Consider the following 25,335-nt stretch of genomic DNA (forward strand, 5'->3'; position numbering starts at 1 on the left):
ATGGGGTTGCTTCCTTTTGGGGGTAGGAGAAGTTGGTACAAACCTTGGAGAGGTTGAAAGGAAAGGTCCAATATCCCCTCACTCTGCCGCACCCCATAAGGAATCCTGGTTCTCTGAGGTGCTCATCGCATCCCAGGTTGTTCCCGGTAGCGTTCAGGGGCGACCGTCAGTCAGTACCCGGGTGGGGAGGGGACAGTGGCTGGGGCCGCCTCTCTGCCTCTCCAACACCCTCCTCCACTGCTGGGCGCGCCGCGCAGCCGCCAGCTCAGTGGAGGCGCGAGGAGCCCCGCAGGCTCCGGCGCAGCAGGAGGTGTGCGAAGTCGGGGTGCGGGGAGAGCTCGAAGCAGAAGAGGGAGAACGAGGGTGAGCACGCTGAGCAGCCGTGCGTGCGCTCCGCTCTGCGCCACAGGATCGCCCAACGAAGCACAAGCCAGCAGGGTCGCGGTCCTGAGGACGTTGCTGCCACCCAGGCGTGGAGAGAACCAACCACAGAATCTGGAGGTCGAAGCAGCCCCGATTCGGGAGAGTTTCGGGACTCAGAGGGTGCGGAGGAAAAGCGAAGCCAGAACGCAGATCCCAGACTCCGGAGGAGAAAGGACAGTGGATCACGGTGCCGGCACGTCGCGAGCCCCAAAGCTCCCAGAATCGTCTGGATCGCGCGCTGCGCTTCGCAGCTGGACGGCACGCCCCCCTTAGCTTCCGCACCCTTCCCTCTGGGCGGCTCCTCACCTGACCCAGGAGGAACTTCCACCTGCAAAGGTGCAGGACAAAGCCAGGTACCCGGCGCCCACCATGCGTCTCAACAGCTCCGTGCCGCAGGGCGCTCCTGGTGAACCCGGAGCCCAACCCTTCTCGCGACCACAGTCAGGACTGGAGGCCATGCTCCTGGCGCTCGGCTTGGGCAATGGCTCTGGCAACACCTCGGAATCCGTCCTGGCAGCGCCCAACAGCGACCTGGACGTGAACACTGACATCTATTCCAAGGTGCTGGTGACTGCTGTATACCTGGCGCTCTTTGTGGTGGGCACTGTGGGCAACTCAGTGACAGCCTTCACCCTGGCGCGGAAGAAGTCACTGCAGAGTCTGCAGAGCACTGTGCACTACCACCTGGGCAGCCTGGCGCTGTCCGACCTGCTCATCCTGCTGCTGGCCATGCCTGTGGAGCTGTACAACTTCATCTGGGTGCACCATCCCTGGGCCTTTGGGGATGCTGGCTGCCGTGGCTACTATTTCCTGCGCGATGCCTGCACCTATGCCACAGCCCTTAATGTAGCCAGCCTGAGTGTGGAGCGGTACTTGGCCATCTGCCATCCCTTCAAGGCCAAGACCCTCATGTCCCGGAGCCGCACCAAGAAGTTCATCAGTGCTATATGGCTAGCCTCGGGGCTGCTGGCTGTGCCCATGCTCTTCACCATGGGCCTAAAGAACCGCAGTGCTGATGGCCAGCACCCCGGTGGCCTGGTGTGCACACCCATCGTGGACACAGCCACTGTCAAGGTCGTCATCCAGGTAAGAGTGTCTAAGTGGGGACTCAGGGCGATGCCACGTTAGGGAGCGCACCAGGGCAGCCACTGTTCCTATCTGGCTGCTCCTCTCCCTGGAGACCACAAAGGGACTTTCTGCAGTGTCACCTCAGAAGCCCCAGTGAGTCAAGGCACCACCTGGGGAGACACAACAGTGATGCCCTGAGGAAAGAACTGCACCCAGCAGCACATTCTTCTCCCTTGTCCCCACATAGGCCCCGTGACATCACCCTGAGTGCTGCATGCTGAAAGAGCTCAGCCAGGGTGCTCCCAGGAGGCAGGGAAGGGGCAGAACCCTCCAGCAGCTCATCCTTCTTTCCTCAACTTTTCTCACTTAGGTGCCTGCCCCACCCTCCTTCTCCCCTCCTGTTGAAGGGGGCTTCAGCCCCAACAGTGTCTTCCCTCTATCTAATGTAATCTGAGGGTACTCTTAGGAGAGAGGGCTGGCATCAGCCTTTCAAGAGATTACAGGATTGTCTGACATCCCCACCGACTGCCCCCCCCCCAGTGCCTCTGGCTGCCTCTTCTGGACCCAAACCCAGGAGTTGGAGCCTTGGTCACAGTCTTAGCTGAGTTGCAGTTTTCCCATCTGAGAAGTGAGGTGATCATAACATTGAGGAGGTCCCTGGGGGCCTGAGAGGGGTTCACAGGACCCCAGGGTGACAAAGCACTCGCAGGCAGTGCCCTTGTGGCTGCTAGTGGTGATGTTTCTACAAAGCAGTCTGGGGTGTCTGGGTGTGGTGAGGCAAGGAAGATCGAGGAGGGTAGTCACAGGGGAAGCCAGAGCAGAAATAACACTTTAAGCCAGGCACAATAGTGCCAAACACTCCAGCCTGGAGCAGGAGGCTTACAAGTTTGAGGCAAGCCTGGGCTACATAGTGAGACTCTGTCTGAAAAATAATAATAAAAAAGGGGGGGAGGAGGAAAGTTTTGAACAATTTCTTGGCCCCAGCCCTTGGGCAACCATGGAGGGTTGGTTGTCCTTCACCTGAGGTTGGGCAAAGAAGCCAGAGAATGGGAGGGTCTGCAGAGGGGCTCCTGCCATGTTAGAGGGGTCTCCAGGGAAGCTAGCTGTCCCATATGTCTGTCACATTCCTCACCAAGCCATCCATAGCCTCCCTCCCACAGTCTCCCACCAGGATTCCATGATCACTTTGGAAGCCACATGGTCTGTCCAGGTGCCACGCAGAAATCAGCAATGCTGGGTAGGTTGTAATAGGCCCTCAGACTCTGGGCAGTATTTAACTCAACAGATCATCTCTGAGGTGGGCCATGGGACCAGAAACACACTTGTGCTACAAGTGTCTCTACACGGGGCCCCTCCTGAGATGTCACTCTTAGCAGGGGTAAGTGCTCAGCTTCTCTGTCTATCGAGAGCCTGCGACTTGAGACAAGCATGCTCCGTGTGGTAAACAGTGGCTAATCACAGGAGCTTCTTGCTCCCTTTGAGGCATGTTTCTTCCTTCAAGTTCCTGTCTTTGATCAACTTCGTAGGAAGGGGGGGCTTCTCAGCCCATAGCGCTTGTGGACGGCAACCTCTCCAACTGTAGGGCCTCGGCAAGGGGGCAAATACAACCCATCCTTTTCTCCTAAACGTTGCCCTTTCGGAGGTTCCTGCAGGACCCCTGGTGGAGCCACAGATCTGGATACCTATGTGACAGTATGTCTCCTCCCTCCCAAAGCTCTGATGTCTGGGGCTTGTTGAGCACCCACGCTTGGCCAGGCTCCCTTCTGTAGCTGACATGGTGTTGGCCAAGTGTTTACTAAGTGTCTGCTGGCTGCCTTCATGCCCCCAGAGAACAGGGCTTCCATTTTTCCTTAGAAGACTCAGGCGCGTTCTTGGAGCGACTGATTACAGCATGTTCTCCGTCCATCTGATGTTAACAGCTGACCAGGCCGCTCTGGCTGGGAACACAACTCTTCTGGGTACTTGATGAGACCATTCCTCATCAGAGGCCTGGACCCTCTGACTTCTCCTGTGTATTTTGCTTCTTGGGGTTGTGGGGTTTGTGGTACCCACCAGGATGTCTGAGTACCTGAAGCATATCTGAGTGCATAGCCCCTGCTCTACTGAGTGTCCCCAGGCAGGGCTGGCCATCCCATGCCTCTACCGTCATGGTCATATTTGGAAGTATTGATGCACTGGGCTCTTTCCAAAACAGGGACATCCCCCTGCCTTAGCGCCTTCTGTGAGGACCGACTACTCTGCACGCTTTAAGGATTCCATCTTAAGCACTTGTCAATGGAGATAATTAAAAAATGAGCCAAAAGTTAGGGATAAACCTGAGCAACTGAGAACAGTCACTGTTTGGAGAGCAGGTGTTTGGAGGTCTTAACAGGATGGGCAGGCAGTGGGAGAAGCAAAAAATCAGGAGAAGCCTGGTGCCCAGCTTCTCCCAAGGCTCGAGACCTGGTTCCTACACCAGTGACAGGAGGAAGAGCTGGAGGCTTGGGGACTTCATGGTGTCCAAAGGTTCCCCAAGACTGTCACATGTACCTGCCCAGTCCTGAGCCCTATGTGGCCCTTATGCCACCCAGACCAGCTTCCCGCTCTGACCTGTAACTGTCCTGCTCCTGCTGCCTGCTCTGACCCTCTATAGCTGCCTTATAGTTCTCTGTTGCTGACCTTGAAGCCTATACCCCAGACTACAGCTTATCTAGGTCCTGTGTCCGTATGTCTAGGGACCAGACATGCTCTGAATGTGAACCCATGGGGAGGAAATGTGAGCCCACAGACTCTGTCCATCCTCAGCCCACCATCCTCTCAGTTATCCCCGGACTGCCCTTTTCTTGTAGTCAGACCTAACTTTAGAAGCCGCAGCAGCGCTGGGTAGTGTACGTTCTCCTTCCCAGGGACAGAAGAGGCTACAATCCATACAGGGAGAAGCGGTGCCGGCAGCCGCTGCCTCAAGTCTACAGCAGATCAATTGCAAGGTAGCGTGGTGAGCACCCAGACAGCTCAGCGGTGATCAGGAAAGAAGAATTACTTTGACTCCACAAAGAAGAAAATTGGTTCCAATAGTTTACAGAAACGCAGTCTGGGCAAAAGGTCACAGGGGTGTGTAGGCGAAGCAATAGTAAGCATTGGGTATTGATCTCTTTTATATATATTTACAGTGTTTCATGATCAAAGTTTGTTTTTTTAAATTGCTGTGTGTGTGTGTGTGTGTGTGTGTGTGTGTGTGTGTGTGTGTGTTTGCGCACACTCAAGTGAAGGTATACGCATGTGGAGTTCAGAAAATACCTTTAGGAGTCCATTCTCTCCTTCCACTGTGAGGCCCGGGTGTCAAACACAGCTTGTTAGGTGTGGGGGGGGGAGCAGTTTTACACAACTGAACAATCTTGCCATCCTGATGACTAAAGGGTTTTTTGTTTTGTTTTGTTTTTTGGGACAGGATTTCTCTGTGTTGCTCTGGCTGTCCTGGAGCTAGCTGTGTAGACCAGGCAGGCCTCAAACTCACCTGCCTCTGCTTCCAGAGTGCCAGGATTAAAGGTGTGTGATCAGACTGATAACTGAAGATTATTATTATTATTATTATGTGTATGTGAGGTTGTATGTGGTTGTACCCTGGATGGAGCAGAAGTTCCAGGACTGCGAGCCGTCTAAAGTGGGTGTTGGGAACCACACCCCAGTCCTGTGGAAGAGCAGGAAGCATCTTAATCACTGAGCCATCTCTCCAGCCCCTGGTCAAAGCTTTTAAAGGCCCAACATGCTATATATTGTTGGACATAGTGGTATATATGTGTAATCTTTGTTCTCAGGGAGACCAAGACTGGTCTATATAGTAAAACCTGGTCAGAGAGGACTTGGGTGTGGGGTGGGCTGGAGCTTGGCTTATGAAATCGGTGTTCAGACTATAGACTGTAACTGGTCATCGTGGGTAAGATTCTGGGGCTATGAGGAGCAAGGAGGACTGAGATGGTCTTTCAGGAGGAGGTAATACTCCCATTGAGAACAGAGTGATCTGGCCTTGTTGCTGGCCTGGCCTAGCAAGGCAGGACATGATGAAGACATGCAGGCAACCCAGTGGGGTCCGTGCTGGGACCTTGTTTCTCAGAAAACAACAGGTGTGGGGCCATATTTTCGTGTTAATCAGGTGGCTTGATAGAGCACTTGTCCAGTGTGACCATCTGAATGTCAAGGGTCAGCGTCTCTGGGAGGTGAGCGCAGAGAAGGGAACATGAGTCCTGGGGGAGGAGCCTGCTCTACGGCAGCTCAGAGGCTGCACGTATAGCTCCTGTAATATCCAGGTGCTGGGCTCTTAGGCCTCCTCAAGGCCTTCATCTGCCACTCTGTTGTGGGGTGTCAAGGGCAGTGAGGGTGTCCTCTAGAAGAACCTCATGCCATGGTCTCATATGTTGTACAGGGAGGCAGAGACCGGTTGGTGGAGTCTGATAACGTGACCGAGATGCTCCCACGGTCACGTTCAAACAGTGAGGTGTCTGGGCCAAGCTGACGTGGAGGGCTCGCCATCATATCAGACTGCACAACAGGGTGGAAGGTCTGTCTGTCTGTCTGCACTTCCTGACCCATAATTACACAACTTTGTATTCTTTTCTAGCTCTTTGTGTTTAAGGGGAGGAGATTCTCAAACCCTTTCTTCCCCACGTTGCTATCAGTCCGTGTTTCATCACAGACACAGAAAGCAAACTAGAACAGGACTTTTGATCAGGTTGGCCAAGTTGAAAGTACCCTCTACCTTCTTCAAACCAGACACTTGTGTCCATTGGAGGCCATTGGAGGCCTCTGTCAGCCCCAGGGCTGGCTTGGAAGGCAAACCAGACACAGTTGGTGACTTGGCTAGTCCAGCACCTGAACCATCACTCAGGAATGGACAGTTTGGGGGCTGCCCACCCCAGGGCCGCAGTCCAGAGCAGTTCAAACTTCCACTCTATAGAAGTCAGCTACAGGACCCAGGGCGCTTGGTTTCCTCGCCTGCCAACAGTAGATGGGTTAGTTTGTATTCTACACTTGAAACTGCCAGGGATTGGAGGCGCTTTCAATTCACAACAAGCAGGATTCCCTTCACTTCAGGGAACAACAGAGATACAGCAGATTCACAGGCAGGCAAGGCTCTTTCTAGAACAGCAAAACACAAGGTGCTGTTACTCCCAGGATGCTTTCTTCACTGGAGCCTGAGAGCAGTTCTATCATCCATCTTTGACACTCCACACGGTTCACACGACCCTAGGTCAGGGAACACAGCCAGCTGGCCAGCACTATGCACCTCCTTTGAGAGATACCTGCTGTCTGAGGCAGAGTCCAGGACCAGGTCTCTCCCGCAGCGTATTCTGAGGAATCGTCCTCTGAGAATGGAGGCGTTAAGATCGGGGACACAGCTTGGTAGGTCAAAGATCTCTGGTAGGCTGCCAGGGGGTGGTGTGCAGGGTCAGGCCACAGGGAAGGACCTGTATTGTGTGTGCCTGAGGAACTGGGAGGAAGCTGGGGGGGCTGGAGCCATGAGCATTAGTGGACAGACGATGCTATGGCTTTCACTCCAGGAAATGAGCAGCGGCCAGCTTCCCAGCACAACAGTACAGAGGCATAATGCTTTAAGAGGACAGATCTGTCTTTCTGCCTCTCAGGAAACAATGCTGGTGAGGAAACCACTACCTTAGTCCATTATTCCAGAGAGTGGCTTAGACTGGGGCCGGGAGAGCAAGAAAAGGCCTGATGCCAGATCCGTGCTCTCTCTCTCTCTCTCTCTCTCTCTCTCTCTCTCTCTCTCTCTCTCCTCTCTCTCTCTCTTTCTCTCTCCTCTCTCTCTCTTTCTCTCTCCTCTCTCTCCTCTCTTTCTCTCTCCTCTCTCTCTTCTCTCTCTCTCTTTCTCTCTCCTCTCTCTCTTCTCTCTCTCTCTTTCTCTCTCCTCTCTCTCTTCTCTCTCTCTCTTTCTCTCTCCTCTTTCTCTCTCTTTCTCTCTCTCTGTGTCTCTCTCCTCCTTTCCTTTTCCTCCTCCTCCTCTTCTTCCTCTCTCTCTCACCCACATAGCAGCTCACAACAGTCTGCAACTCCAGCTCCAAGGGATCTGACACCCTCACACAGACACACGTGCCAGCAAAACACCAATGCAAATAAAATAAAAATTTTTAAGAAAAAAGAAATCAACTTTCAAGACTAGAGGAATAGCTTTGTGGCTAGGAGCGCTGGCTGCTCTTCCAGAGTCCTGAGGTCCCGTTCCCAGCACCCGCAGAGCCACACACAAGTACCTGTAACTCAATCCCAGGGGATCAGGCATGGCCTCTGGACTCCCTGGGCGTGGCATGTGCCGTGAGGAAGTGGTGAACAGGCATACATTTACCAGATGCTCCTATACACAACATCCTCCAGTTTCCATGTTGTGTCTCCAATTTAATTTATATTAATTTTTCATTTCTTAAGTCTGTTTCTCTCGGGTTTAATTTATTGTTTTTTCCCTGAACTGATGGGACTGCTTTTCTTGTTTTGTGTTTCTAAAATAGGGTCTCCCTCTGTAGCCCAGGCTAACCTTATGTTTTCAGCAATCCTCCAGCTTTATCCCGGCATTACAGTGTAAGCCGCCACACCCGGTTTGTTAGTCTTAACTTCTTATAGTAAAAACTTATAGATTGTTGACTTAAGAACTTCACTATATAATATTGTTGTTGGTGGTTTTTTGAGACAGGAATTTTCTGTGTAGCCCTTGTTTTTCCTGTAACCCACTCTGTAGACCAGGCTGGCCTCAAACTCAGAGGTCCATCTGCCTCTGACTCCCGAGTGCTGGGATTAAAGGTGTGTGCTATCATGTCCAGCATGAACTTCATTATTTAATATAAAAACAATTAATGCTACAAAATTCTTCTGAAGTACCTGCTTTAGTAGCATCTCGAGGTTTGGGTTTGTTTGTTGTTGTTGTTGTTGTTGTTGAGAGTATATCCTTTTTCATTGAAATATTTTCTTATTTTTGTTAAGACCCCCTTTCGATCTTTGGGCTGTTTAGAAGTATTTTTTACTTCTAGAGGCTTTGAGATCTTTCCAGATGCCATCGTACTATATCCATTTATAACTCGATTCTATTGTTTTCTGAGAATATACTCATATGATGTAAATTTAGTTTGTTAGAGACTGTTCTACCCAAGATAATAGTCTACACTGATAGATATTGCAGGAAACAGAGGCAGAATGTTCCGTTAGCAACAGATTATTATGTAAGTACTGATGGTTTTAACTGGTGTTTAATTTACCTCTAAAGTTTCAGTGGGTCTTGTATACAGTCTTTCTCTTTCATGAGCTTTTATCTTCCCATTCATTTCAGAGAGTTCTGTACCACAAGGAACACAGTCAGATGCTTGCTTTTTTGCTGTTGTTGTTTTTGTCTTGATGTAAGAGCTTATGGTATAGCCCAGGCTACCCAGGCTATCCTCGGACGTATACCCTCCTGCCCCACCTTCTCAAGCACTGGGATTCTACCATGTGTGCCGAGTGCCTGCTACAGCCTTGATTTTTCTTCCCTTTGGGCCACCTGTTACTGAACTTTTAGGTTCTTCTGTGGTCACCAGATGATATGGGTTCCCTTCTGTGGGTTCTTCTGTGTCACCAGATGATCATGGTTCCCTCTTCCAATTGTTAGTCTCGTGCACAAAAGAATTTAAGAACGGATTCAAGCAGAAGCTCAAGAACGGTTTTATTAAAGTTTAAAAAGAAAAACTTCCAGGCCAGGTGCCATATAAATCTCAGCAGCTGTCTGAAGAAGAGTGGAGGGAGAAAGACATTTAAGCTGCCATGGGGGCCAGACACACGACAGACACACGGTCGCAGAACAGGGGCAGGTGGGGGTACTTTAGAGAAAGAGTGAAGGAGCCCAAAGTGTCAGAAAACATACACAGGTTCTGGCTAGCACGCAAAAGAAACAGAAAAGGCTGGAGGAGGGGTCCTGTTTGGATTCAGGCTCCAGAAAAGTGAGACAACACAGCTGGGCCTCATGGGGAATCAGGGACTGCCCTGGGGAATTCTGGAAGCAGAGAGAACAGTCTTCCCTGAAAGGGGAAATCATTCCCCTACCTCTCTAGCATAGTTTAAGGTGAGCCCACCTTCCTAAGTTGATTGAACAGGCCCAGCAGGAAGGTTAGGTCTTCACCCAGAGATTCTAGTCTCTTGGCCAGAGTATTTTTGTTTTTGCTTTTGTTTTCCTTAGCGGGCTGTTATTGTGGCTGTAACAATCCCATGGATGGATCTAATGATTGTCTTTGCTTTTGGAATGAGTTGTATTCCTGGAGCTTTGTTGTTGTTGTTGTTGTTGTTTTTCAAGACAGGGTTTCTCTGTAGCTTTGGAGCCTGTCCTGGAACTTGCTCTGTAGAACAGGCTGACCTCCAACTCACAGAGATCCGTCTGCCTCTGCCTTCTGAGTGCTGGGATTAAAGGTGCCCAACTTATTTTATGAGCATTGGTGTTTGTATGTCTATGTGAAGGTGTCAGATGCCCTGGAACTAGAGTTACAGAAATGTGTGAGCTGCCATGTGGGGGTGCTGGGAATTGAACCCATGTCCTCTGGAAGAGCAGCCAGCGTTCTTAACCGTTCAATGGTAACTTTGGATTGTTTTCTGGGCATTTTAAACTTTGTTGTGGTAATTTGGGTTATGTTAACCCCTGGAGAATGCTGGTGTTTTTCTTGAGGTGGGCAGGCATTCCAGTAGAACCCCTTGGTTGCACCATCTGCTGATGGTGTTGCCAGCATCAGTACCACAGCTAAGCCCTTAGTTCTTCCCTGAACACTCATCTCAGTCTCGGTTCACGGCTGTGGCTCAGTTCTCAAACCCTTCACGGCAAGTTATGCATACGCCATTCAAGGACAATCCCAGGACTCATGTTGGGTCAGACGCAGCTTCAGTGGGTCCCTTTCTGTCTTCTCTCAGATCTCCTCCCATGATCCTCAGCTTCTAGGGCTCTTTTTCTCCATCTCCTCTCTGCTGGCTTTTCAGAGTCACCTCCGTGGTGCAGTGGTAAACGCCCCAGTAGGGCCACCCCCGCACATCCTATCAGAATCGGTAGACACGGAACTGCAGTGAGTCATATAGGTGCCTCCCACTGCTCCCTGGTGTACCTTGGGGTCTGCATCATGTGACTGCTCCTTGTCAGTGGGTCACTTCTTCCTATTTCTTTACATATTGATAGTATTTTAATTAATAATAAACACTGTAGATGACACTGACCAGGGGTCTGGGCTCTGTTCCATTCCTTTAAAGGGTCTGTTTTCTACTCAAGCAGGAGACTCCATAGCTGAAAGGTATCCTCAGATTGTTCAGGCTCTATTTGATGCTATGCTGAGTGGAAGAGGACAATACACACACACACACACACACACACACACACACACACACTGATGGGGGTTTGCTCCAACCTGTCAGAAAGGTCAGTGTAGGCCATCCCCTGCTGGGAGAGCAGTGTGGAAACAGCCCCTCCCCTCTGACTTCGACCACCAAGAAGCCTTCCATGTTCTGTCTGCACCTGGCCCTACCAGCACAGAACCCACAGAAAAGCCCTGTGTGGATTCACAGCCCTGTCCCTGAACCAGCCTTGCTGGCTGAAGGAGCTTTCCTAACAAAGACTCCAGCTCCCAAAGACTCCATCACAAAAACATCCCCAAAGAGAGGACTGAAGGAGAGCCTCTGGTGCTGGGCACAGTCTTAGCCTGTCAGGACGCAGGGCCTTGGGCACCTGGTGAGGATTGATGGCTGTTTATAGCAGCTGAGCTTGTCCAGGATCTCAGGCGAAAGGCTTCTCCTGACTTTAAACACTGCCTACATCCACAAATATCCCAGACAGCCAAGATGCAGAACCTTGGCTTGAAGAAATTATTCCAACAACGTGTAAGGAGGACATAACAAAGGAAGGTACTTGCTCGACAAATGTTCAGCAAGCCTTACATGAAGGCTTACAAAAAGGAGCAGAATTGTTTGGATTTAACACGCTTAGCCAGTTGTCTGTGAGAAGGTGAATTTATTGTAAGTACCAGTAACTCTCTTTGGCATATTTAAAGGTTAAGAGCGTTCTTGGGAGAGCTTTGTTTTCTTGTAACTCGAAATCGGTTCTTCTCTTTAAAGATGCCCCACTTTCAGCCCCTCAGAGAAGTTCAGAGAGTCCAGGAGCTGTTTGGAAATAATCTCTCCCTGGGAACTGCTAAGATGTAAACACTCGCAGCCAGCCGTTGGTCCAGCATGTGATTTCCAAGGGTTCAGTAGAACCACAGCATCCCCAGCTCCTGGGGGTCAAGGAGAGTGGGGCACATCTGGGTCCTGTCACGCGGGAACTGAGCGCCAGACATGCAGGCCTCAGAGCTGGTCGGGATCCAGGTGGGACTGGCTCGTTTATAAACCTGTCTGCAGCAGGCAGGATATGCACAGTGGGAAGCAACTGTCCAGAGTCAGGTTTATTGCCTAGGGAGGAGGAGGAGGAGTCCCACCCTGTTCAGAGCCCTCTAGGACCTGCCTCCAGGACCCTGCCCAGCTCCTTGCAAGCCCGCAGCTGCTGGTGTCTGCCAAGCACCTCTGAAGACACAAAACAATTCAAGGACCCTCAGACTCAGCCACTTAAAACTCCCTCGTCTTGACTGTCTTCAGGCCAAGAGCCTCTGGCATTGCCTCTGTATTTCCTGTTCTCCTGATGATCCAGAACCACACTCAGGAGAAGCATTTAGATTGCGGTGAAGGCCTCTCCACTCCTGCATAGTCCCCAGAGGGGTCTTCCTGTGACAGCAGGTCAGGGTGAGACACCAGTGCCACCGTAGTCTCTCTGTATCTGCTGTGCTTTTGGGGATGGGGACAGAATGGCCATCCTGAAAGGCTCCTCTGTCCCCGTAGATCTCACATGAGTGTGAGACGCCAGGTTTTGCCTAGCCTCGGAATCCATTTTGCTGAGATGGATTGTACTCCCCAAGGACTTTCCCTCATGAGGGAGGAACTGAATTCCAGAAGATGAATGTGCCTTGAACCAAATCCTGACTCAGAGTCCTGCAGTTCTGACCCAAGCAGAGAAGGATGATCAGGTGCTTGGCACCTTAGAGACTCCAGAATCTGCTCAGATGCCGGGGCAGTAATCTGGGGTCAGGTCAGGCACCCCCGGCAGAAGAAATTATTTCTGGAGCAGCCAGGCACCCCTAGGGCCCCCAGGCTGTCAAATGCGACTGCAGACTGGAAGCCGGTAATTGCAGGGCTCTTAGGCATGTTAGCGCCTGTTAAACTTCCTGCAATTAACTTTGCTGACAGCTTGTTTAAAAGGAACCGCCTAATGTATTAAAAATACCTGTGTCGGTGGCAGATCAGCCAGGCGGTGCTCACAGAGCTCCTGAAGAAAATCACCAGGACTGTATGAATGTCCGCGCTTTAAACTGCTCTAACCTCAGACACGTTTGAGAGCAAAGCCTGGGATCTGTGGCTGCCCTGACCCAGGGCCTGACACTGCTGACTCACAACTGGGAAAATATATTCTCTGATGGCTCCAGGGACTAGAGGTGTGTCTCAGGGCCGTGTTTCCTCCAGGGGCTTAGGAGACTCCTTCCTCTTCTTCCAGCGTGGTGAACTCAAGTATCCTTTGCTCATGGCCTTGGTCTTTGCACCACCTTGCCCTCTCTAGCCATTTGCCATGAACCAGCACAACTGCATCTAAATCTGAGTATATTTTACAGAAACGCTTTTCCAAAATAAGGCTATATTTACAGGTTGAGAGTCTGAAGACACACGCACAGGCACATACACACACACACACGCACACTTGCACACGTGTGTACGCACACACATACACACGTTGTCACCATCATGTTATCTCAGCATACCTTAAAAACAAAGACAGAGACTGGATCCAAGGTCTGGTCTTGCTGGTCCCAGGGCACCATCACTGCTGTTCCTTGAGTTAAGCCTAGCTGGTACACTGGGGACCTTGATTACAGGTAAATATAATACAACATAAAAATAAAACAGAAAGATCCCATTGCAGCCTCAAAAATTCCCACCCTTTTCTACAATGGTTGAAGATGATTCCCAAGGTCAGCAATGGTGGATCTCAAGCTGGGCTTGTTTCTAGCCTCCCTTGCTGGAGCAAGGCGAAACACAGGGAGGGCAGGCTGTGCCTCTGCCCTCTCATACCGAGTCTCTGCCTTCACGGTGACCCCTGGGCTGCAACAGCCCCGTTATCTTCTGTTCTCTCCCATTTCATGCTGAGGTGTTATTCTTGCTGGGCTCCTAGACACACGCCAGTGAGGCTCCCAGGAGAAGGTAGGCAGCTCTTCCACTGGCTGCCTCTTCCCCAAATGCTATCTGTGCTAACTCTCCACAGCTGCCTCTGTAGAAACGACTCCCCTTGACTTGTCCAGCCGCCCCAGCCGCCCCACCTGCCTGGTCACAGACTTTTCTAGTTGCTAAGTGGAATGGGCTAGCTGATACCAGCAGAATCCTGTCCCACGGTATAACAAACTCAGGAGCTTATCCATCTGGTGACAGCACCATCGGTTGCCACTGCCACAGCCTCCATGGCCTGAGTCTTACCTATTGGCTCCTGCTGTCTTGCAATGTGAAGATGTCCCAAAGAACCCCTGCTAGGGCCCAGGTCCGTGAAGCTGCCACTACGGGGATCCTGAAAGCCGGCCGTGTGGAATTTACTAGGCTCAGTTCCTACCATAAGCATCACCTCAGGGTCTGGGGGAGCCCAGAAGGAGCAAGAAATGGGGACCAGCTGTGGTTGGGCTGCTCAGCTTCAGGGAATCTGCAGGCACAAGCTAGAGGGACAGGCCCTAGGGAGACCTGGCAGAGCAACCAGCCCTAGTAAGGAGGCAGGAGCTCTTCCCTGTACCCAGGAATCCAGTTCTATCTGCTTCCTGGGCCTTGTGCCCTCCCAAGAGACTCATCACTTTGTTCCTGTTGTGGGATGGGGCACAGCAATGTGTTCTTTTTTTTTTCTTTTGTTTTAATATTTATTTATTTATTTTTTAATTTATTTATTTATTAAGGATTTCTGCCTCCTCCCCGTAACTGCCTCCCATTTCCCTCCTCCTCCCCCGATCAAGTCCCCCTCCCTCATCTGCTCGAAGAGCAATCAGGGTTCCCTGACCTGTGGGAAGCCCAAGGACCGCCCACCTCTATCCAGGTCTCCTAAGGTAGCAACTGTTTTGACTGGCATAAAATAGGCCTGCTCAGCTCGCGCTCTGACCCGGGACTATACCATTGCAGCAGTGTTCTGAGCTGCTCAGCCTGTGCTCTGGCCCAGGATCCTACCATTGCAGCAGTGTTCTGAGTGGCATAAAATAGGCCTGCTCAGCCCGCGCTCTGACCCAGGACCCTACCATTACAGTACTACCCAGCTAAGGGTGAGTGGTTGTGATTGACAAGGGAAGGCATCTCAACCCTCCCCATGATCCCCCACTGAGTTTTAATGGCATCTTTCCTTGACCTTTGTAACTAATTCACAAAACGAGTGGGCTTCCTGGTGGGCCCTCTTGTGCTGGTCAACACTGTCAGCAGGTTGCCTTGTGGACAGCGGAAACTCAAGCATAGCGCTAAGTATCGAGACTCCCCATCTCAAAAGTCAAAACAAAACAGAATCACTACAGGAAGGGGAGGAAATAAAGCAGCCAGGAGGTTGCCTTGGAGCCTTGGATTCTCAGGAGCCTGGAAGGCAGGTTCCTGTTGAGGGAGCTACCAGTAAGTGATGCTTGGGTTCATCCCACCTGCCTTAAAAAGGACCCTGCCAGAGTTTAATGTGAGGAGGACAGACTACCTAAGAAAGAACCTGGGAGGTGCCCATGGAACCCAGCTCTGCTCTCCCTGGGCAATGGACCCCATGCTAGTCTGCTGTCGGTACACCTGCAGGCCTGCTCCACCCAGAAGGGCCCCCAGCATCCCTCATCCCTCATTCCCTCGACGTTCTGCAGCCAAACAATGCCCTTCTGCACAAATAGCGGGAAGACCAGGCCAAACCCAGCTCCCTGGGCCTTTTTCTGAGTGGACAGGCTCAGTAAGGTGCTTCTTAGCCTGACTGTGCTTGTCCGGCTGTGAGTGTGGTCATCAGCACCGGGGCTGTCTCTCTGCGTCTGTCAGAAAACTGGATTCCTGGGGGAACAAGTAGGTTCACGTATCAGGGTTCAGCAAGGAGTGAGTGCTGGAAATAAACAAGGTGGTCACTCCCTGGAACCGTGGGCCTCCTTCCTCAGACACAAGGTCCAGTCAGCAGATGGCTCTAAAGCCAGCACCCGCTCTAAAGCCCGCACCCGCTCTAATGCCAACACCCGCTCTAAAGCCCGCACCCTCTCTAAAGCCCGCACCCGCTCTAATGCCAACACCCGCTCTAAAGCCCGCACCCTCTCTAAAGCCCGCACCCGCTCTAATGCCAACACCCGCTCTAAAGCCCGCACCCACTCTAATGCCAACACCCGCTCTAAAGCCCGCACCCGCTCTAAAGCCCGCACCCGCTCTAAAGCCCGCACCCGCTCTAATGCCAACACCCGCTCTAAAGCCCGCACCCGCTCTAATGCCAACACCCGCTCTAAAACCCGCACCCGCTCTAATGCCAACACCCGCTCTAAAGCCCGCACCCGCTCTAAAGCCCGCACCCGCTCTAAAGCCAGCACCCGCTCTAATGCCAACACCCACGCCTTGCGAAGCTGCTGGGCAGTAGCTGCGTCTCCAACCCCAGCACTGTAGTGACGGTGTATGTTCCCCTCTTCAGCTGCCTCCGTACAACCACACTAAGGTTCCAATGAGGATTAAGGGCTACATCGATTGAGGGGTTCTGGGGTTGGATAGCAGAAAGGGTTTCAGAAAGAAAAAGGAGTCTGATTTGAAGGCAAAGAAACATGTGTTTTAAGGGTGCTGACGACCCCAGCATCTGACCTATGATTCAGTAAGAGGATTTGAGCTGTTCAGGCTTTACAGACTTTCCTTTCCCCAGGTACACATTGGCCCCCACCTGCTCAGAAGGACCCCAGGCTGCCCTCCTGCCCTGTCATGTGTTGAGTGCGCTCACAAGCCTGAGTCTGCTCTATTAGGTGGGCAAACAGAAAGCCCACCGAGTGTGTGAGCAAAGCCTCCTCTCCAAGACACACCAGCCTTGGTCCCGAGAATTCCTATGTTTTCAAAAACAGAGAGAGCTCATTCCTCAGTGTCCCTTCACCAGAACTGTGGGTTTCTGGTGCAGACAAGCTGCAGTGGTCTCGTCGCCTGTCAAAGCTGCTGCCACAGCTCTGTAGAAGACAGCACACGCTCCACGGGAGCAGGCTTCTGTGTCTTGCACAAAAAGAGGAAGAAGAGGGAAGATGAACACTGTGCGGTGGAGGGGGCTGATCCCAGGGAGCTGGAGTTTCTACCAAGCAGACTTGGGGGCAGTTGCAAGTGGAGTTGAATCTACAAGGTCGCCTGGTCAGTATGGCCACCTGCACCCAGAACCAGTCTTCATTGGGTCCTTACTCGGGACAAAGACTCTTTGGGAGATACTGAGACAGTCAGGTGTGTTTAGTTTTAAGCAACCACAGCTGCCCAGTTAGCAGGGATCCCCCAAGACTTCCTTGTCCCACCCACTAGATCCAGAGAGAGCTGTATGCCAAAGTGAGAGATGAATGCCAAGGTCCTGTCCAGACCCACAGTATAAATGTCCCTGGCCTGCTATCCACAGAGTCACCCTAAGCAGCCTTCCTGCTGTGGCCCAGAAGGGACTGCTTTCTAAAGCAGCTGGTTCCAATGAGGGAGGCTGGGAAAGAGACCAAGATGGAGACACAGGAACTGAGGTGTCCAGTCCTTCAGGAGAGATGAAAGATGGGGATTATAGGAAGCCAGGGGCTCCTTTTGCTTGAGGGGAGATGCTGCAGAAGCACACAGTGTTGTGGGCAGCCTCTGGGGTGGAAGGACCTCCAACTGAGCTAAGAGCCTGACCACCAGGGAGTGTCACAAAACAAGAACCTTGCAAAGTGCAGGGAGGCCCTAAGACGGCTGCAAAGCAGCAAATAGTCCAACAAGTCAAACCCTGACACAATACTCACCAGAACAAAGAACGATTGGAATGCTCATCACTGCTGGTAGAACATACAAGAGCACAGGTGGGGAATTAAGGGGTTGGGAGTAACGACTTTTTAAAAACTGCTTTATGTGTGGGTGTTTGAGAGCATTTATGTCAGTATACCATTGCGTGCAGTGCCTGGGGAGGTCTGAAAAGGGTGTTAGAGCCTGTGGAACTGTAGTTACAGATGGCTGTAAGCCACCGTGTGGGTGCTGGGAATAGAAACTCGGTCCTTAGCAAAAGCAGTGTTCTTAACCACAGCCATCTCTCCAGCCTTAGGAATTACAGCTATTAGTGAACACTTTTTAGAGCAGTTTTGTAATTTGTTTGAGACAATGTCTCATTATGACACCCCCCCTACACACACACACACACACACACACCTGTTAGTTTCCTCTGTGGAAAAGATCTTGCATTGTGAGCTACATTGTCACAACTAACAAGTGTTGGCAAATTAGTCAGAATTGGCAGCTCAAACCAGGGCTGCTCCTTGGTGTTTCACATTCTGTGGCTCTGGCTAGATGCATAGTAGCCTATCAAGGATAACAGTGATACTGCTCCCCAACGCTCTGGGCTCCATCGGTTCACCCTCCCCACCCCAGCTCTGGGCAACTTTTTTTTTTAAAGCCAACTCTGTATTTCATTTTCCAGAAGGTCATACAGCTAGAGTCAGGTCACTTTTCAGGCCAGCCCCTTTCCTTGGCTAATATTCATTCACAGCTCCTTCGAGTCTTTTCCTGGCCTGGAAACTCATTTCTTTGTATCTCTGGATTAGATGTGATCATTGTTCCATTAATGAAGAACCTCTCGGTTGCAAATATGACTAAAGCTTCTATAAGCATATCTGTGCAGATTTTTGCTTCTTTAGGTAAAAGAAGCAAAGATTGGAATCATGGAACCTCATGTTCTGAGTCAGTTAGCTGTGTGAGAGGCTGCACCCTGAGTCTCCTGCAGCAGCTGCGCCCTTTCATCTTCCACTAGCAACGATAAACATTCCAGGTGCTCTTCATCAGGATTTTGGCTTGGGAGTTGTTTTAGGACATTCTTTATTCTAGTCCATTGCCATATTAGTGCTTTTTCCCATTGCCATAGCCGAACACCTGACCAAAAGCGATTTAATGGGGAAAGGGTTTACTTTGGTTTGTAGGGCCCATCACTGTGAGGAAGGAGGAGCTGTAGATTCAGTGGTAAGCAGCTGGTTACACTACAGTTTACCTGCTGGTGCTTAGACTGCTTCTCTCCCCTTCCCTTTTATCCAGCCCAGCACGCTAGACCCCGGGAAGTGTCCCCCCCATTTCTTTGCTCTCTAGAAACATCCTCACAGACTTGCACACAGATGTGTCTCTCCATTGATTCAAACCTGGCCGAGCTAAGCTGATACTCAAGACCTTTGGTCCTGCGAGGCTGGACACACAGCACCACTTCATGTGTGCATTTGTCGGGTAGAGTTTCTACATGAGGCTCCTGAGTAGATTTCTACCCTTTTGTTGTTGTTTTCTTATTTATTTTTATGAGTTTTGTATGTTTGGGATCAGCCTACCATACGTGTCTTTTGCAAATATTGCCTCCCAGGTTTCTTCTTACTTAATCTATGTTTGGATTTTATGAGACAGGGTCTTACAGTATAGCCAGGGCTGGCCTCCAGCTTGCCATCCTCCTGCCTCAGGCTTTTGATGCTGGTATGACAGGTGTTATAGTATCGTGCCGTCTTTTAATAGTACCATTCATTCTAATTAGGTGCAGTTTATTGGTTTTCCTTTCATGGAACATTCTTCTACTTAAAAGCCCAGCTGGTTGTGGCGTCTCACACCTGGAATCCCAGCATTTGAGATGAAGAGGCAGAGGATTGTGAATCCAAAGTCGTGTGAGGCTACATGAGACCTTGTCTTAAGAAAACTAAATAAATAATGAATACATACTCATTATTAACCACAGGGCTAGTTGACTTTTCTCCTGCTTTATTTTCCTGGATTTTATATATAGGTCTGTGGTCAGTTTTGATTAGTTTTTGGAAGATGTAGATCCTGTCCTTTCACAGATGGTTGCCCAGGGGAACAGTCCCTCACATAGCCACAGAGTCACTGATGGTCCTGTGTGGGTCCATTTCTGGGCTCTCTGCTGGCTTCACTGACCAAACCATCTTGACTATGTAGTTTTGTTGCAAGTCTCGGACTTGGCGGTGTTGATATGAGTGTTTGCCGAGTGTCCACAGGTTTCAGAGGTCAGAAGAGGACATAAGATCCCCTGGAGTTGGTGTTAGAGTTGGTGCTATGATGGTTGTGAGACACCCAACACAGGTGATGAGAACAGAACTCTGTCCTCTTCTAGAGCAGCAAGCACTCTTAACCACTGAGCTATCACTCCAATCCCTTCATCTTCTTAAAAACTAAGCCTAGTTTTTGTTTGGGTCAGGTTGGTGATGCTCGGGATACAAGGCAAGCACTCAGACACTGAGCTATGCCCAGTCCATAGCTCATTTTTTGTGTTAATATAAATAGCATTTTTTATTTTTAAGTATTTTGCATTATTTAGTTAGTATGAAAATATAGTATTATGGGGCTTGGCAAATGACTCGGGGTTAAGAGTTTTGCCAGAGGACCAAGTTTAGTTCCCAGAACCCACATTGAGTAGCTCACAATTGTCTGTAATTCCAGGTCCATGAGATCCAATGCCTCTTTTGGATTACACACACACACACACACACACACACGCACACACGCACACACGCACGCATGCACATACACACATATAAATATTAAACAAATATTTAAAAACATACATATTCTTTTTATTTCAATTATTCATTGCTGGTATATAAGAAAGCAATTGAATTTTGTTTATTAGCCTTATATATATCTTGCCTTCCTATAATCATGCTAGTTCCAAGAGTGTTTGGTCTTTGGTATTTTCTACACAGAGAACCATCTATATATAAAACTCTCTCTTTCTTCCCAATATGCATACCTTCTTTTCCCCTTTCTTGTCTTATGGTATTGACTAGGGTTTATTGTACAAGGCTAAGTTGGCTTGGTGCTGGGAAACCTTGTTCCTTATCTTAATGGGGTTATAATCTCACCAGTAGTAAGACGTTATTTGTGGGGCTTTTGCTATTCACCGTGTTGAGGAAGACCCTCTCCATGTCTAACTAGCTTAGAGTTCAGTCACAAATGGGTTTTGGATCTTGCCAATCGCTTTTCTTGCATCTATTGATATGACTGTGTGGGTTGCAATCAAATGAACCATTCCTGCACACCTAGAAGGAAAACCCATTTAGTTGTAGTGTATAATTCTTGCTATGCTGTTTGGGTCTGTTTTGTGCTTGTCTTGGTCAGGGTTACTATTGCTGTGATGAACTGAAACACCGTGGCCAAAGCATTGAGACAGGAAGGATTTTTTTTGGCTTACTCTTCCACATCATAGTTCATTATCAAAGATTGTCAGGACAGGAATTCAAGCAGGGCAGTGCTGTGGGACAATGATCTTGTACCCTGTAAAGATTTGCTACTTGGCCGGGCGGTGGTGGCGCACGCCTTTAATCCCAGCACTCGGGAGGCAGAGGCAGGCGGATCTCTGTGAGTTCGAGACCAGCCTGGTCTACAAGAGCTAGTTCCAGGACAGGCTCCAAAACCACAGAGAAACCCTGTCTCGAAAAACCGCAAAAAAAAAAAAAAAGATTTGCTACTTGTATTTTAATAAAATGCTGATAGGCCAGTAGCTAGGTAGGAAGTATAGGTGGGGTGACCAGAATAGGAGAATTCTGGGAAGAAAAAGAGTTCAGTCTGAAGTTATAACCCAGATGCAGAGGAAGCAAGATGAGAATGCCTTACTGATAAAGGTACCAAGCCACATGACTGAAACAGATAAGAATTATGGGTTAATGTAGGATGTAAGAGTTAATAAGAAGCCTGAGCTAATAGCCCAACCAGTTTATAATTAATGTAGACCTCTGTGTTTCTTTGGGATTTGAACAGCTGCAGGACCAGGCAGTACAGGGCAGAAACCTGGAGGAGCTGATGCAGAGGCCGTGAAGAAGTATGCTGCTTATTGGCTTGCTCCCCCTGGCTTGCTCAACTTGCTTTCTTAGAGAACCACCTGCCCAGGGGTGGTCCCACCCACAGTGGACTGTGTCTTCCCCCATCAATCACTAATTAAGAAAATGCCTACAGGCTAGCCACTGCCCAATTTCATGGACACATTTTCTCTCTAGCTTGTGTCAGGGGAACATGAACCAACTGGGACAGTATGTGACAAAATGACACAGACTGGGCCCTTGACAGTGAACAGGAGTGAGCTGACTTCATGTTTCTGAAGATGAGAGATCAAGATCAAGGGTCCACATTTGGTAATAGCCTTCTTTGTTTGTTTGTTTTTGTTTTGAGACAGGGTCTCTTTGTGTAGCCTTGACTCTCCTGGAACTCACTAAGTAGACCAGGATGGCCTTGAATTCACAGAGATCTGCCTGCCTCTGCCTTCTGAGTGTTGGGATTAAAGGTGTGCACCACCATGCCTAGCTTGGTGATGTGGCAGAAGGTACCACAGGGTAAGAGCAGGTAAGAGAGCGGGCAAGAGGACCGGACTTGCTCTTATAGCAAACTTACTCCAGGATAATGAAATTAATATATGTGTGAGGGCGCTTTCTCAAGACCTAAACCCTCCCACTGGTCCTACCGCTCAACCCTGTTGCACTGAAGATTGAGTTTCTGTGGTGGCTTGAAAGAAAACAGCCCCCAAAGTGGCACTGTTAGGAGGTGTGGCCTTGTTGGAGTAGATGTGCTCTAGTTGGAGAAAGTGTGTCACTGTGAGGGTGGGCTTTGAGGTCTCGTATATGCTCAGGATACCACCCAGGGTTTCAATGACTTCCTGCTGCCCGCATGATGTAGAACTCTCAGCTACCTCTCCAGCACCATGTCTGACTTCACACTGCCATGTCGCACCATGATGATAATGGACTAAACCTCTGAACTGTAAAGCACCCCAATTAAATGTTTTCCTTATAAGAGTTGCCGTGGTCACGGTGTCTCTTCATAGCAGTGGAAACCCTAACTGAGACAGTTTCCAACCCATGGACTTTGGAGAGCACGTTCCCACCACCACCTACGTGCTGCTGTGTTTATTAGTCAGTGTTTTCCTGCGGCTTTTGCCTTTGTGTTCCTAAGAGATGATGGTCTAGATTTATCATTTTTGTGGCTAGTTCTGGTTCTGGAGTAATCTCCCTATGCGTCTGTCTTCTCAGAGAGACAAGAGAGTTGTATCACTCTGATGTGTTTGGCAGGATTCACCAACAAGTCCTGTTTTAGAAGGTTACTGAGTATCTATTAGATTGCTTTAATGAAGACTTTTCCAATTGTCTGTTTCTTCTTTGGGAGTTTTGGTGGATTCTGTAGGCATCTTCAATCTCTGGCCTGCAGGCCGCATGCATTTCAAGATCGCCCAGTCCTGAGTGTTTGGGCGGTTGATAGGTTTCAGGTTCCATTCTTTGATGAGAAACCACCGTGGGAATCAATGGGTCTTGTCACCTCACTGCACAGACAAGGCACCCTAAGGAGGCTGTGGTCTGAATACCACGGAAAGAGTGTGTGTGTGTGTGTGTGTGTGTGTGTGTGTGTGTGTGTGTGTGTGAATATTCATGTAAACGTTGGACTTGCAAATTGAAGCAATTTAAATGTCATGAGCACCTGTGGCCATCTTTTGGAGAAGATCTGTCAGAGAAAATGCATCATGATTACAACCACAGCAGAAGGAGAGGCCTCCAGCCCTCTGCACAGCCGCCAGGCTGTCCCCACCATTCACAGCCCCAAGAGGGTGAGAATTAGCGCTAACCTGGTGAGACGAAAGCTGTTTCCCTCCACAGCAGCTGGCTGAGGCCACAGGCATCTTGGGGACAGCTGTGTTTCCCTGGGCAGGTGACTCCTCCAGGTGGTTCCTGGCCCAGCCTTCCCATTCCTGGTTCAAAAACCGTTCTGGAAAGTGCCTCCACTGTGACTCACCTGCTGCTCAGCTCAGGGCGAGTTCCAGCGGGAGAGTAAAGAAGGGGGTAGGGATACGAGATAGGGTAGCTCTCTTGTTACCACTCTTTGGTTTTAAAAAGCAAGGTGTTTTGTTTTTCTCTCTCTCTTGGATTTTTTGTTTTTGTTTTGTAAGTAGGTTCTCATAGAACCCAGACTGGCTTCAAACTGCTGCCTCTACTTCCCAAGTGCTGGGATTATAGGCGTACACCATCACATCTAACCCTGGTCTCACATTTGACTCGGGTCTCGCTATGACCAGACTGAAGGATCTGAGCTGGGTGAGCGGAGTTCCCGTGACAAGCACTTACTGCAAGGCTGCAACGATTAATTGTGCCGAGTGCAAAATTAGCATATACCTCAGCTAACGAGAGATAGTTCTGCGCCCAAGCCTAACCCAGTGGCTGAGGGTTCTGCTGACCATCTTCATGTTCCAGAGGAAGAAGAGGGACACAGCACGGGTCCTCAGGACCTGCTCTCTGACCAGCTGTGTGCCTAATCTCCAGGCTCTTCTCCCCTCCAGCCCTGAGGCTTGACTTTGCTGCAACGTCACTTTGGAGGCTTGGTCAGGAAGAACTTAGAAGGGAGGGAAAAAATCTCCAGTAAGACTTTGTGGAACCTTTCTGGAGTGTGGGCCCTGTCCCTACCCGGTGGAATCTGGGTGCAGCTGGCTAGGATTGTACAAGCTCTGCTGCTAAGGCCTTGCAGGGAGAGGAAGGTGTCGCACCCCTCCTTAACTAGTGCATGTGATTTATAAGCCGCTTAAGATGAAGGTCCCATCCTTGACCTGTTCAGAGACTTGTATCCTGATAGGAGTGACCTGTGAGCCCAGGATCTCACAGGACCAGGAGGGGGCCAAGGGTACTTCAGAGGAATGGCAGGAAGAGGATGTGCTGCCCCGTGGGGCTGTAGTGTGAACATCTTAAAATTTCCCTTCAAATCTTCCCAGGACAGATAGCTGCCCGGCCCATGGCTGTGCTCAGACGCCCTCTTGGAAGGGTGCTCAGCTTTTGAAGCATAAGTAAAAAAGGGAGCACAGAGTATACGTCACCAATACTTTCACACTTTGAAATAATATTTTGGATAAATTGAACTAAATAAAATTTTATTAAAATTATTTACAACCAGCCATGGTGGTACATGTCTATAATGCCAACCCTACAGTGAAGATCAACAATTAAGGCCATGCTAGGCTGCATAGCAAAAGTCTATCTCAATAAAACAAAGCAAATTATTTCATATGTGTGAGAGAGAAATTGGACTTTACTGTCCATCTGCTTCCTCTGCATCTGGCTGGTGACTCTGCTTGCTTCTTCCCAGAACTCTCTCTGTCCAGAAGTCCTGCCTATCCCACCTGCCTGTCTACTGGCCACTTAGCTTTTTATTAAACCAGTCACAGTGACGTATCTTCACACAGTGTAAAGAAATATTCCACAGTGTGTGTGTGTACGTGTGTGCGCATGTGTGCGCGTGTGTGTACATGTGTGTGTACATGTGTGTGCGTGTGTGCGCATGTGTGCATTGTGTGCGTGTGTGCGCATGTGTGTACATGTGTGTGTGCCTGTGTGTACGTGTGTGTGTTGTGTGTGTGTGTGTGCGTGTACGCACACAACCTCTGGTATCATTCTTCAGGTGCCATCCTCATTATTGTGATACATGGTCTCTTATTGGTCTAAAACTCACCAGTTAGCAAGGTGACTGGCCTCAGGGATCTTCCTGCCTCCACCTCCTCAGTGTAGGAATTGCTAGTGTGCTCCACCACACCGGAATTTGTTTGTTTGTTTGTTTGTTTGTTGTTTGTTTGTTTAAATAGGA

At 49.8% G+C, this 25,335-nt stretch overlaps 1 protein-coding gene across 1 annotated transcript in view; it reads left to right on the top strand.

Moving 5' to 3' along the window:
* Nucleotides 1-246: 246 nt before the first annotated feature.
* Ntsr1 (neurotensin receptor 1) overlaps nucleotides 247-25,335 on the top strand; it is a 43,354-nt gene continuing 18,265 nt past the window's right edge. Inside the window, exon 1 of the mRNA XM_075963321.1 lies at nucleotides 247-1,509. Within this exon, the coding sequence (XP_075819436.1) occupies nucleotides 793-1,509 (717 nt within the window). The 5' untranslated portion in view covers nucleotides 247-792. The remainder of the gene's footprint in view (nucleotides 1,510-25,335) is intronic.

The sequence above is a fragment of the Microtus pennsylvanicus genome, chromosome 2 (genome assembly GCF_037038515.1).
Source record: "Microtus pennsylvanicus isolate mMicPen1 chromosome 2, mMicPen1.hap1, whole genome shotgun sequence".
Classification (NCBI taxonomy): domain Eukaryota; kingdom Metazoa; phylum Chordata; class Mammalia; order Rodentia; family Cricetidae; genus Microtus; species Microtus pennsylvanicus.